Source organism: Phacochoerus africanus, chromosome 1 (assembly GCF_016906955.1).
Source record: "Phacochoerus africanus isolate WHEZ1 chromosome 1, ROS_Pafr_v1, whole genome shotgun sequence".
NCBI lineage: Eukaryota > Metazoa > Chordata > Mammalia > Artiodactyla > Suidae > Phacochoerus > Phacochoerus africanus.
The window spans coordinates 115,648,761-115,661,349 of NC_062544.1; the positions used below are offsets into that span (position 1 = coordinate 115,648,761).

At 57.5% G+C, this 12,589-nt stretch overlaps 1 protein-coding gene and 1 long non-coding RNA gene across 2 annotated transcripts in view; one reads left to right on the forward strand and one right to left on the reverse strand.

Moving 5' to 3' along the window:
* The first annotated feature begins 612 nt into the window (after positions 1-612).
* Positions 613-5,789, forward strand: LOC125125610 (uncharacterized). The gene is made up of 2 exons (XR_007134446.1): positions 613-1,172; positions 1,265-5,789. It is a non-coding gene; the product is annotated as an uncharacterized LOC125125610 (long non-coding RNA).
* Positions 2,330-12,589, reverse strand: part of TKT (transketolase) — a 28,297-nt gene continuing 18,037 nt past the window's right edge. The window contains exons 5-14 of the mRNA XM_047776868.1: positions 10,767-10,958; positions 8,882-9,000; positions 7,496-7,689; positions 6,637-6,801; positions 5,468-5,624; positions 5,199-5,329; positions 4,537-4,620; positions 4,336-4,429; positions 3,244-3,366; positions 2,330-2,604 (exon numbers count right to left, since the gene is read on the reverse strand). Of these exons, the coding sequence (XP_047632824.1) occupies positions 2,429-2,604; positions 3,244-3,366; positions 4,336-4,429; positions 4,537-4,620; positions 5,199-5,329; positions 5,468-5,624; positions 6,637-6,801; positions 7,496-7,689; positions 8,882-9,000; positions 10,767-10,958 (1,435 nt within the window). The 3' untranslated portion in view covers positions 2,330-2,428. The remainder of the gene's footprint in view (positions 2,605-3,243; positions 3,367-4,335; positions 4,430-4,536; positions 4,621-5,198; positions 5,330-5,467; positions 5,625-6,636; positions 6,802-7,495; positions 7,690-8,881; positions 9,001-10,766; positions 10,959-12,589) is intronic.

Consider the following 12,589-nt stretch of genomic DNA (forward strand, 5'->3'; position numbering starts at 1 on the left):
AGCTCCCGGATGCTCCCTCCATACTCCCCATGGCCATTGCCCTGCAGGACCCGAGGTCCTTCTCCAGGACTCCAGCTATAGAAGCCCCCCACCTTTGTTTTTTTTTGTTTTTTTGTTTTTTTTTTTGGTCTTTTTATGGCCACACCTGCAGCATGTCAAAATTCTCAAGCTAGGAGTCGAATTGGAGCTGCAGCTGCCAGCCTATATCACAGCCACAGCAACTCAGGATCCAAACTGCATCTGTGATCTACACCAAAGTTCAAGGCAACTCTGGATCTTTACCCCACTGAGTGAGGCCAGGGATCGAAGCTACGTCCTCATGGATACTAGTTGGATTATTTTCTTTCTTTTTTTTTTTTTGTCTTTTTGTTGTTGTTGTTGCTATTTCTTGGGCTGCTCCCGCGGCATATGGAGGTTCCCAGGCTAGGGGCTGAATTGGAGCTGTAGCCAGCGGCCTACGCCAGAGCCACAGCAACGCGGGATCCGAGCCGCGTCTGCAACCTACACCACAGCTCACGGCAACGCCGGATCTTTAACCCACTGAGCAAGGGCAGGGACCGAACCCGCAACCTCATGGTTCCTAGTCAGATTCGTTAACCACTGCGCCACGACGGGAACTCCAGTTGGATTATTTTCTGCTGAGCCACAGGGTAACTCCCAGTCCCTTCTTCAGGGGCTGAGGGACAGTCGGGTGCAGAGGCTTAGATCTCTGGAGTCAGAGAGACCCAGGTTCCAAATCCATCTCTGTCCATTACTCACTGGGCTGGGGTTACTGGTGTCCCCTCTGAGGCTCAGTTCTACCTCATCTGTAAGATGGGGATGATTCAGTTGGGCAGGCTAATTAGATGCATACACACAAAGCACTGGCTTGTAGGAGGTGTTCAGTAAAATCACCTTCACCTCCCACTCAGTGTTCCTGGCTGGCTGCTGCCCAGACCTTGGACAAAGGACAACAGCCCCTGCCCCACTCCCTATCTCAGCCCCACTTTGGTACTGCAGTACCGTGGATTACCACCAGGTGGCGTCTACCACACCTCAGCTCCCTGCTGCGCCAGGCTGCTACTTACAGACCTTAGCGAATTTCCTTACTTTTCTTTTATTGATTTACTGTCGTCTTTATTTTGGATTATACAGGAAGAGACATCATGGTTATGTCAGGATCCAGAGCTCTGGTGAGTGCTATCCTGTTTCCCCCACCCCACTGGTTCCAAGGAGGGAGACAAATCTTGCCTTCTCCCCTTCTGTTCCCTACCACTTCCTGCAGTCCCTGGAACCAGCCCTGACCTCACCTTCCAGGGAGGAAGCAGGCTGAGCAGCCCTGGCCCAGGCATCCTCCCCACCCCTGCTCTTCCTGGAATTGGTGTCAAACGCAGGCATGCAGACCCTGGTCCAGACAGACCTGGCTGAGTAGCTTTGTGAGTGGCAGCTTGTTGACTGTGGGTGTGACTGGTTCATACCCACAGGTTGTTCGGTGGTCAAATGTGTATCTCATCCTCCCTGAGGACTCGGATAATTTCCTAGGAAGCGCATGGTGGCTGGGAGCACCCGGCCCTCTTTCCTGGAATCAGTTTGTCCTAGGCCGAGATAAGGCTCCATGTATTTGGCTATGAGCAAGACCTACCCTAGCTGAGCCCTACATCTCTGGAGTCAGACCCAGGTTCTAATCCCAGCTCTGAGCCAGGTAGCAGGGGAGAAATAAGTTGTGGTCAGACGTGAGGGAACAGGAACAGGCAGCAGGTAGGGGACGGAAATTGGGCCCACCCAGTTCCCTAAGTGTGAGCAGAAGCTCCTGGGCCAGCTGTAAAATAGCTGATCCCAGGCAAGGCCCAGAAACCTGCTTTTCACGAGGTGAGAGCAGGCCAACTTGAGATGGAAGACTTGTGGTCTGTGGTGCCTGGTAGGAGCTGGACCTGCTACCTGAAGTACTGATGCCAACCGGAGAGCTACCTTCTCCCCCAGGATGGGGCTGCCCTGTTTCCTTCTGCTTCTCTGAAGTTGTTGGTTAGGTGGGTATAGGAAGGAGCTGGGACAATAAGCAGGTGCCCCCCTTACCCCAGGAGACATCTGACCACATCCGGCTGTGAGGCAGCTCCCCGCGGCTCTGGTTTTCCAGCTCTGGGCTGGAAAGTGGGCTGCGGGTACATGTCACCCGGTGATGCTTGGGAAGCAAGAGCAGCAGCTCTGGTGGTTGAGGGCAGACACTGGGCCCTGGGAGGGATGATGGCAGAAGGCCTCAAATCACACGTGCCAACCTCCCCCTTTCCCTCCATCCTTCTGCCCCTGAACCAGCACTGGCTGCATCACAAAGAAAAGATGTTTCTGGGGCCAATTTTATTTTTCTTAAAACATTTATTTGGCAGTCCCCTCAGTATATCTCTGCACACACCCAGGAATGTGGAGAACTCCCACGCTACACCCCGAGCCCTCCCTAGGCCTTGGTGACCAGGCCCCGCACGGCTCGTGCGATGGCGTCCTTGTCAATGCCGAACATCTTCAGCAGCTCCGCGGGCTTCCCGCTTCTTGGCACCTGGCTGACAGCCAGGCGGGTGACAGTGACGTCAGGCTCACCCACCACTGCAGCAGCCACTGCCTCACCTAGGCCACCTGGACAAAGCAAAGGAGGTGAGTCAGGTGATGCACCCTCAGGGTGAGCAGTGGGTGCATCCCCAGAACCCCTGGCTGCCCCCCACCCGCAATCAGTCTGAGTTTATTCTGTCATCCCCCAAGGATGGGGGTTGGCACATACACTGCCCTGCCCCACGCCTATAGCCAGAGCAGATGTCACCAACTGCAGTACGTATCCTCTTCATAAGCCCAGACGTGGCCTCTGCATAATTTTTCACCCTGTGCTCTGGGCAGTTGCACCCAGAGCACCTGCACTTGACCTCAGGGCCTAAGCCCATCTCTTCCCCAGAGTGGACCTGCCGTGGAGGAGGCGGGTGGGAGGGTGCTCGTGCAGGGTGGCTTGGTGACAAACCCTTAAAAGACAAATCTGTGTTGCCTTCCCCATCTAATGTGTGTAGCAGCCTTCACTTTTCACTACTTCAGGGGCCACCCTGTGCTCTTAGCCAGGCTGCAACCCTCACGGGCTTCCTGGGTTGGGCAGGGGCTCCAAGGAGCCATTCCAGAGTTCTAGTAAGAGGCCAAGTCCCAGCTGCTCTGGGTTCCCTGGGCGGCAGCCCCCCATCCTGGCAGTGGAGACGCTGGGTCCCAAGGCCCTGCTCTCTGGCCCAGGCCCGTCACCTTCGTAGTAGTGGTCCTCCACGGTGAGGATCCTGCCCTTGGTCGCACGGGCACTGTCGAGAATGAGCTTCCTGTCCAGGGGCTTGACGGTGAAAGGGTCCAACACACGGATGTTGATTTTCTCTGTGAGGAGAGAAGCAGCAGGTGGGCTGAAGGGAAGGAGCAGGGAGCCCTGTGGGGTCTTTGCTGGGTACCCTGAGGGGTGGCCTGTCACACCGAAACGAGCTCAGCCTGCTTCTGTCCAGACCAGCTGTCCCCTTATGCCCGCTGTGCCTGCCCGCCCTCGATGGCTCATCCCCTCCTCTGCTGTGTGGGGCTGTGTCCTCCCCTCCCGGGAGCCTCGCTGGCCTCACTGAGGAGCAGCTGGTCACAGGGCAGAGGACGCCCCTCTCTCCCTCCCGCCCGGGGCTGCTGGTTCTCGGCCTTCGGGCTGCCTGGGAGCTTTCCTGTGTCCTCCTGGGTGTCTTTGAAGATAAGAGGAAGTCACAGGGGAGGCTCCAAGGGCCTGACCCGAGGCAAGGCAAGGTCCTGTGGGTGGTGGTGGGGGAGCCGGGGCCATCAATTCAGGAGGTCACGCTACCAGGCCCCCTTCAAGCCCTCTCCCCAGACCCCAGCCTACCTGCTCCTGTCCTGGTCCTCCCCCAGCTCCTCAGCTTTGTTTCTTCTGCCTGAGATGCAGTCCCTACTCATACCTGAGATCCTTTTCCTCAGGATGCCACCCTCCCCTGCGTGCTCAGGCAGGACTGTGGTGCTGGTTGGGATTCTACGCAGGGAGGCCAACGCCTGTCTTCCCCACCCTTGTGAGCTCGCTATAATAATAATAACGCCCAGTCACATCTGGTAAATCCTCAGGACAGCCCCCGGGGAAGGTGGTGGGACCTCCAGTGTGGAGAGGGAGACAGGGACGTGGAATAACACCCTGGCAGGCTCCAGGCCCTTGGTCCTGGCCACCATGCTGGGCGCCCAGGAGGTGCCCCAAGCCTGGCTTGCATTCATGCTCTCATCACTGAGGTAGGTGAGATTCGTGCTCACAAAAGGCCTGGTCTGCAAGCAGCGCCCCATTTCCAACTGCACCTCGCTCACCCTTCTTACCTTTCTTGAGCAGGTCAGCAGCGGCCAAGGCCTCATGCAGGGTCACCCCAGCCCCGATCACGGTCACCTGGTCATCTTTGCTCTTCAGGACCACCTGGGGCAGCAGGGGGGCGCCAGTTAGGCTCAGACTGGTGGCCTAGGGTGGGTCCCCAACCTTGGGCTCACCCTGCGGGGTCTCACTGGGGCATAAACCGCACTGACCTTGGCTTGTCCAATTTGGAAATCTTCGTTGTTGTTATAGATGATGGCGTTTTCTGGGCGGCTGGTCCGGATAAAGCAGATACCCTGGAGTGAAACAGTCACTGAGGATTTCGGGATGTAGCACATCCAGCCTCTAGGAGCCTTTGCAGCATGTGCCCCTCCAAACACTCCTCTGAAGAGAGCACCAGCCCCAAGCCCCAGAGGGAAGATGACTGCTCCATCAGGCGGACTGGCCTCCCAGAGAGGCCGCTCCCCTGTGGCTCGTCCCTGCCCTCGGCCAGCGGAACATGAACCATGCAGTACTCAGGTCAAGGCCACCATTGGTCTCGGTTACCACATTGCTCAGCTCCTTCTGTCTTGGAGAATCCAACCCACGGGAGGGCAGATAGGCATCAACAGCCAGATTGGCAAGGGCTGCCAGGATGCTCAGTGGGGAAAGAGCGTGGTGAGCAATTAGCAGTGTCTGCCCCGCAGAAGGAAGGGTGGTGTGTATTTTGGTTTCCCTGGTCTAACTCCTCCAGGCTATAACACCGGGGCCAAGGTCAGGAGACACCATTCTGGTGCAGCAAAAGACAAGCTCTAGGCCTGCATGCTGGCCTCCCTTCCCAATCCTCTATGGAAGGGCTAGCTGCCCATGCAGAAAGCACAGCCCTGTGACCTACCTTTGTATTGGCTGCTAATTCCACTGCCTTCTCTGTAGCCACACCATCGCTTGGGTAAAAGACAGTTGACATGGGGACAGACCGAAACATGGCCAGGTCTTCCAGGGCCATCTGGGAGGGTCCATCTTCCCCTGGGGTGTGGGAAAGGATGGGCTGAATTAAGACCCCATCTGTGCAACGGGTTCCTGGCCTCACCCCCCCTCCCCCAAGTTCCAGAAGGTCCAGGGACGTCACAGGTATTAAGCGCCCCGGCCCTGGCCCCTGCTCACCGATGGACACGCCACAGTGGGAGCCGCAGAGGTTGATGTTGCTCTCGGAGATGGCCGCCATGCGGATCTGGTCGAAGGCCCGCGTGAAGAAGGCTGCGAATGTGCTACAGAAGGGCACTGTCCTGTTGCGTGTGGCGCAGCCCACGGCGATGCTCACCTGGGGGCATAGTGGGTGGTGTTGGCCCCGAGGAGGGAGAGGCTGCTGTTATCCTGACAAGTGTCATTTCTCCTTGGCCCTTGCAAATGATGCTGGGTGTCCATGGACTCTAGTCTGTTTCCAAAGTCCTCTGACTTGAAATAAACCTTTCGAGTTCTCTGAAAATCATTTTCCCGGGCACACTTTTCTAGCAACAAGCAAAGCCGTCCACAGAGCAGGCTCCTCAGCCTGGGCAGGGCCGGGCATCGTTTCCAGGCCTCTACAAGCCCCCTCCACCATCAGCCTCTGCAGAGACCAGCCACTCCCAACTCCTCTGCTGCCCACAGAGGCTCCTGGCCCCAAATCCTGGCCCAGAAGCACCAAGGGCTGGCATGGGTTCCAAATCGATGCTGCCTCCCTGGCCCTGAAACCCACCAGCTGATGGGAGCCCTCCTTCCCAGCGGCTGGGCTGCCCCAGCCCCCATGCCTTGCTGGCTTAGCCTGGACCCTCCCAGAAGCCAGAGACGACTTCAGGTTCACCAGGAGGAAGCTCCTGGTCCCTAGGGGCCTACTGGCCAGGTCTGGCTCCTTGGCCCAAAGGAACAGGTATTTTGAAAAACAGAAAAAAACATCGTTCCCTATCTCATTTCCTGACATGGGGCTGCTAACCCTGCTGTGTGCATGTCAGGGGCCCCCAGAGTCTTCTGTGCTCCACAGGGTGGCAAGGGCCAGCGCCTCATCCAGAAGGGCTCAGCTGACTCTGAGTTCTAGCCTCCCGGCTACACTTGCCCTTCCAGCTGGAGGGCTCCTTACCCTCCAAGAAAGCCTGACCACACAGCCTGGCCCGCGTGTACCTGCAGCCCCGTCCAGCTCCCCTGTTGGCACCCATCCAGCTTTCACACACACCCCTCCCCCGACACTCGAGGCCAAGGGTCAATGCCGGGTGGCAGTTCCTGGGGCCTAGCAGGCTCCTGGCACTGCCGACACAGCTGCTCAAAGGAGCAGCGGGGCTGAAACCCAGCCCCACACCCACCATGTTCTGCTCGGCAATGTAGCACTCGATGAAGCGGTCTGGGTGCTCCTTTTTGAAGAGCTCTGAGAAGGTGGAATTCTTGGTGTCCCCGTCCAGGGCAATGATGCGGTCACTGGCGTGGCCCAGCTTGGCCAGGGCCTGCCCGTAGGCCTTGCGGGTAGCTATCTGTAAGGAGGAGAACGGAAGGCTGACCACCCGGTGGGTGTGTAGCCTGGAGCCTGCTCAGCCTCTGGGCCAGAGCTCCCAGGGAGGAAAAGCTGACAAAAAACAGAGGCGGAAAAAGGAAGCCTAGCAGAATCTGGCCCTGTGGAAACTTTTACAAAGTTGCCAAGGTGAACTTGTATGACGAATGTCTTGGGAGTTCTTGCAGCCCCTTTCCCCAGCCCAGTTGTCAATCATCTGAGCTGCAAAAGACATTCTAACACCCCTACCTCGCAGCCTCACAAAGGAGGTCTCTGAACTTGCCCCACTCTGTGCTCAGGGCCTGGGAGTCAGAAAGCCTGGTGGGTGGCATCGATGGGGCCACATGGGGGAGGGCCTGGAGCCAGCCAGGCCAGACGTGGAACAAGTCCTGAGCATGGGCCAAGGCCAAGATGGACCAGGGCTGGGGGACTCTGGCCCCAGTGCTGCCAATGGCCTGCTGTGTGACTATGGGCAAATCCCTTGCCCTCCCTGGGCCTCTCCAGGTAACTACGTCCAGAGCTGGCTCTCCCCATGAAGAACTGGCAGGAGCAACATCTCAGGGTTCCTCCTCACCCTGAACTAATGTGTCCCCCCTTTCCCGGCCCTGCCCTCTGGAAGTCAGGCAACCACTGCCACCTCAGCCCAGCCAGTCCAAAAAAGAGGCCCAACGGAGTACCTTGTCCCCAACTTTGTAGCTGGGTGGCGTGGGCATTCGGATGTTGGTGATGTCCACTGAGGGGGCGTCTTCCTGTGGTGGAGTGGCCAGGATCTTCTTTTTGTTCTGGATCTGGCTGTAGATTTCCTGGATGACTTGATCAGCCATGTTCTGGGGGAGGGGCTTCCCATGCCAAGACTCCTTATCTTCTACTCCTGTGGGGACAACCCGGGAGGGCAGAGGGACAGGTAAGGGGAAAGCTCCCAGAGGGCCAGGAGGCTGCTTGGGAGGGGCACAGTCCTCCAGGAGCTCCAGTGGCGAGGGGGCACGCCCATCCCATTCTCCACCCCGCTCCCCAACCCCGAGCCTGCAGAGTGGGGTTTGCTGGAAAATCACATGCAGTCTGTGGGGTGGGTAGGAGGGGAAGCTGAGGACCAGGGTGGGGCGAGAGCTGCCAAGGTCACTGATCACCAGTGAGCTGCAGACCGGGCTCTATAAGCCCCCAGGGGCATCCCTGCCATGGTGCCTTGCTGTGTGGGGACCACTGAGGCTTAATATCCCTCTCCTCTGAGGTCACCTCAGATGTCAACACAGCCTGGAGAGAGCAAGGACACACCTCCCAGGCGGCCTCCAGAACCTGTGGGATTTCCAGATCCTACCCGAGGGAAGCGTGTCAGGCAGCAGCACCAAGACTGTGACAATATCCTAGAGCCCCGTCCCAGGAGGCTCCCAGAGCTGTGAACCTCTCCCCAGATAGCACTGAATGTCCTCATTTACCCCAAACCCACACAGGCAGTGGGGACATGACCCATGGGTGGGCAGGGGGACAGCTGGGCATCAGGCACAGTGAAGCCGGCACAGGGCATGCAGTTATCCCCGCTAGTGCCAGACTCACTGTATCCCTGGCGACTCGATTCGAGCTGCATCTGTGACCTATGCCACAGCTCAGAGCAACGCCAGATTCCCAGACCCACTGAGCAAGGCCAGGGATTGAACCTGCATCCTCATGGATACTAGTCAGATTCATTTCCACTGAGCCACAATAGGAACTCCCATCCCTGGCCACTTCTAACCTTGTCTCCCCATCTTTACAACGGGAGAGGGCCATCCCAGCCCTGAGGGCCTAGAGCCCAGGCCTGGACCTCCCGTCTATACATGTCCCCCGCTGAGACCAGCCAACCAGGGTGGAAGTCTTGGCTCAGCCACGCTGCCCACCGAGGCACATCAGGGAGGAGCACCAGAGCCCCTGTCCTGGACGCAGTCCACTGAGGAAGCAAGGGGCTGGCTGGTTCTTTCCCAGCCACAGGCTCTCAGAGTCACGCCCCCTTCCCTGGAAGCCCCACCTCTTCAGTCAGCCACAGGGCACAAGCCTGGTGGGGGTAGGGAGAAAGGCTGGCACGTACGGACCTGTGATGCCTCGGCCCTTGAAGGTCTTGGCGATGATGGCTGTCGGCTGGTTCTTGACCTGCCCGAAGGCCTTGCACAGCTCCTCCACACTGTGTCCGTCCACGATGATGGCGTGCCAGCTGGGGGCGGAGAGGAGGGCATGAGGGCTGAGGCCTGGGGGGACTGGGGGGTGGTCCTGGGGAAAGGCCTGCCCTTGTGCCACCGCATGGCTGTGACCAGGAAAACAGCTGGAGGATTTGGGACACCTAAAACCTGCCTGTTTCCAATTGTGGTTTAATTTTCTCTTTTCACAGTGTTTTACTTCCTTCTGGTTTGCCCTTGAACAGATCCCCCCCCCCACCCCTTTCCTAAGTAAGGCAAAGCCTAGTTCACTTACTGTCTTTCATTCCTGAGCCGTTCATTTCCTACGCAAAGCTGCTTTTGGGACAATGCTCTGGATCTAGAATCTGTTATTAGATTCTTTTTTTTTTTTTCTTTTTTTGTCGCCTTGCAGCAGATGTAATTTCCATACCAGGGATCAGATCTGAGCCACAACCTACACTACACTTGCACCAACACTGGATCCTATGACCCACTGTGCCAGGCCAGGGATCGAACCTGTGTCCTGGGGCTGCAGAGACACCGCTGATCTCGCTACGCCATAGTGGGAGCTCCTGCTATTAGATTCTTGATAAATTTTTTGTCCAATTTTTATTTAGGGACACATCCTATCACTCTATAGATGCTGGACATGGTGCTAGAAACTTATTTGACATGAGCCATACTGTTAAACTTTCAGAGGTAAGAGCCTTTCCCTTTAAGGCAATACCTTTTGGGACTCTTTTTTGGCAGATTAATAGTAATAGAAGTAGCAGCTCCCACTGGTACTCCACAGGCATAGGGCTGAGCACATAATAACCCATGTAAGCCTGTTTTGCCCCATTTATAGACATGTAAACTGAGAGTAACCTACCCAAGTCACAAAGCAAGCTAGTGATAAAGGCAGGACTGAAGGAACCTGATGTCAGAGCCACAAGTCTGTGGACACAGACCCAAGGATGCTACTGGGGTTATACTCTAGGTTTCCAACCTGATGTGGCCTTGGGGAGGTGTGACTATTTCCTCCCTGTCCAACAGAGACTCTTTCCTCTCTTTATTCTCTCCCTCTATAAACTCAGAGACAACAGCCCTGTGTCTGCTGTGTGACCAGCACTGCACCCACCTCGACCTTCCCTGGTCACTGGCTCATCTGTGAAGGGGGGGCTTGGAGGCCCTCAGAGCCTGAAGCAGCTACAGCCCAGAGCCCTCCAGTCCTATCGGCAGAGGCTGTGCCTGGGGGCCTGACTGTAGAGCAGCTTGTATTTGGGATGAGGGATGGACACCAAGGTGTGGCCCTCTCTGGCTGACACCCACCCAGACAAGCCTTCCTGCATTGTAACAGGTGACTCTGAACTCAACTATCCAAGGCCCAGGGGAGAAATTGGAAAAGCCTATCTCCCTTTTCCCTAGGAGAGGGGCCTGCTCCTCCTTACCAGGCTGGCTGAGGTTCAAACCCTACAAAAGCTCCACAGCCCTTGGCCTCAGCGAGCAAGCCTGGTTCATGGCAAGCACCTCCTCCGTCCTCACCCAAGAACGAGGATATATGAGATAATACAGAGGCTCTGAGGGTTGTCCTTTCACCCAAAGTGCAAATAAAGGAACCTGCCTAGAGCTGGGCCTCAGCCCTCAAATCCACGGTGGCAGGCAGGGTGGCGACTTTAAGTCCAAAGGCCCCCCGAGTCAAACCCTGTAGGGAGACCTCCTTTGGATGGGGTTCAACATCTGGCCTCAGCCCCTGCACCTTCAGAGCTTCTGGCACAGAGGTCTCCCAAGCCAGGAAGGTGCTCAGGCCATGGCCCTGACATACCCAAAGGCCTCACAGCGCTTCTGGTAGACATCCATCTGGTGCTGCAGTGGGGCGGGGTCGCTCTGGCCCAGGCGGTTGATGTCAAGAATGGCGACAAGGTTGTCCAGCTTGTAGATGCCCGCGAAGGCCATGGCCTCCCACACGGCGCCCTCTGACAGCTCCCCGTCTCCCAGCAAGCAATAGACGCGGTAGCTGCAAGAGAAGAGGCATGGTTAGAGGCTGGACCCTCACCTGGGCCTTGTCCCTCTGCAGAAGGGAGCAGCCACACGCATCAGCCACGCCACCCCAATTCCACATCCCCCCCTCAAGGAAATGGCTGTGCAGGAAGCTGTTGGGAGCTCCAGAAAGTAGTACTGGCTGCCAAGAAAAGCGAGCTTGGAAATGACAACGGTCTGGCCAATAAGACCCAGGAAATCGGGGTTGTCAGGGCATGAAGAAAGTGGTGACCATTCACGCTTTCCGCCCCACCGTGAATCAGGTGGGCTAGAGGGACAGGGGGACCCTTCTGCTAGAAGGAGCTGGGCTGGGGAGGAGGCTGGGCTAGGCAGGCAGGCCAGAAGGCATGCTAGAGGGAGGGGTGAGCACTAATGAAGGGATGCGAGGGCCGGGTCTGTGGTGGGAGCAGGTGCCTCGTAGGATGACCCTTCCCAAGGTTCTGGGGCTGGTTCCTGCCCTGAGCCTGAGCTTTCTCCACCCCAGGGGCCATCTCCTGCCCTCAACACAGGCAGCCAGGACTGCTGCAAAGGCACTGGAACATGGCAGAAAAAGCACTGAGGTTGGGATAAATCACCCAGGAACAGAACCTCCCTAGGCCAAGGAGGAGCCAGGCGGTTAGGCTGGAGGCAAGGAGACCAGTTCAGGGACCTTGACCCAGCCCCACCTCTGCTTAGTGCTGAGTAACCCTCTCAGGAAGGTAAGTGCCATTGTTATTCCCCAAACCACAAGACAAGGAAACAGGACAAAGACAAGAGACTTATCTGAAGGTCATTAGCTGAGCTAGGATTCAAACACCGGACTGGTGGCCCAGCCTAGACCGTCCACCTCTGCTGCCTAGGACTGCACATGGTGGGGGGCAGAACGTGGAAACCCTCTTCTCCCTGCCCAGCATCTAGCTGCGTGACCCCAGGGAGTGAGGGTGGTGCCTGGATGGCTCAGACTCAGCTACTGGCAGCTGAGGCGGTTGGGCCTCCAAGCCTCCCTATGGCAGGGCAGGAGGAGCTGGAGGAGAGGCGGGACGGCTAGGCGTTGTCAGCATGACTCAGCACCCCTGCAGGCCTCGGGTTAGGGAGGGCTCCTGCACCCTTTCCCTGCTAGGCCAGTGCTGTGCACTCCCTTCCAAGGCCTCCTGCGGGGCAGGCCACCTAGCCAGGGGCAGGTCCCAACGCCCACACTCAGAGGTGTATCTGAAATCAGGGCCCGCAGGCTGCAAGAGGGCCCAGGGACACAGCAGGAGGTGGGGTGTGGCAGAGCAGTGACTTGGTCAAACTAACCAGATGGGGCTGAGCCTGGAGGGAAGCCGACTGGCTGCGATCCCAAGCCCACACCCACTTCCAAGGAAGTTGGACTAGGGCTGAGGCGTCCCAGCGAAGCCCCAGACTCAGGTCAGGAGGGCAGCCTCGGGTCCTGGGGCGACAATGGGGGTGGGGCTTGTGCATAGGAAAGGGGGCCCTGCAGAAGCTGGGGCAAACCCTGAGGCTGCATACTGCCTGCAGCTGTTTGCTTTTGAGTGAGTGCTACAAATGCCCAGGCTAAGGTATCATGAAGAGAAGAGATGCTAACATTTGTCTGCTGGGATAGGGGTTGGGAAACCACCTCAAATATCC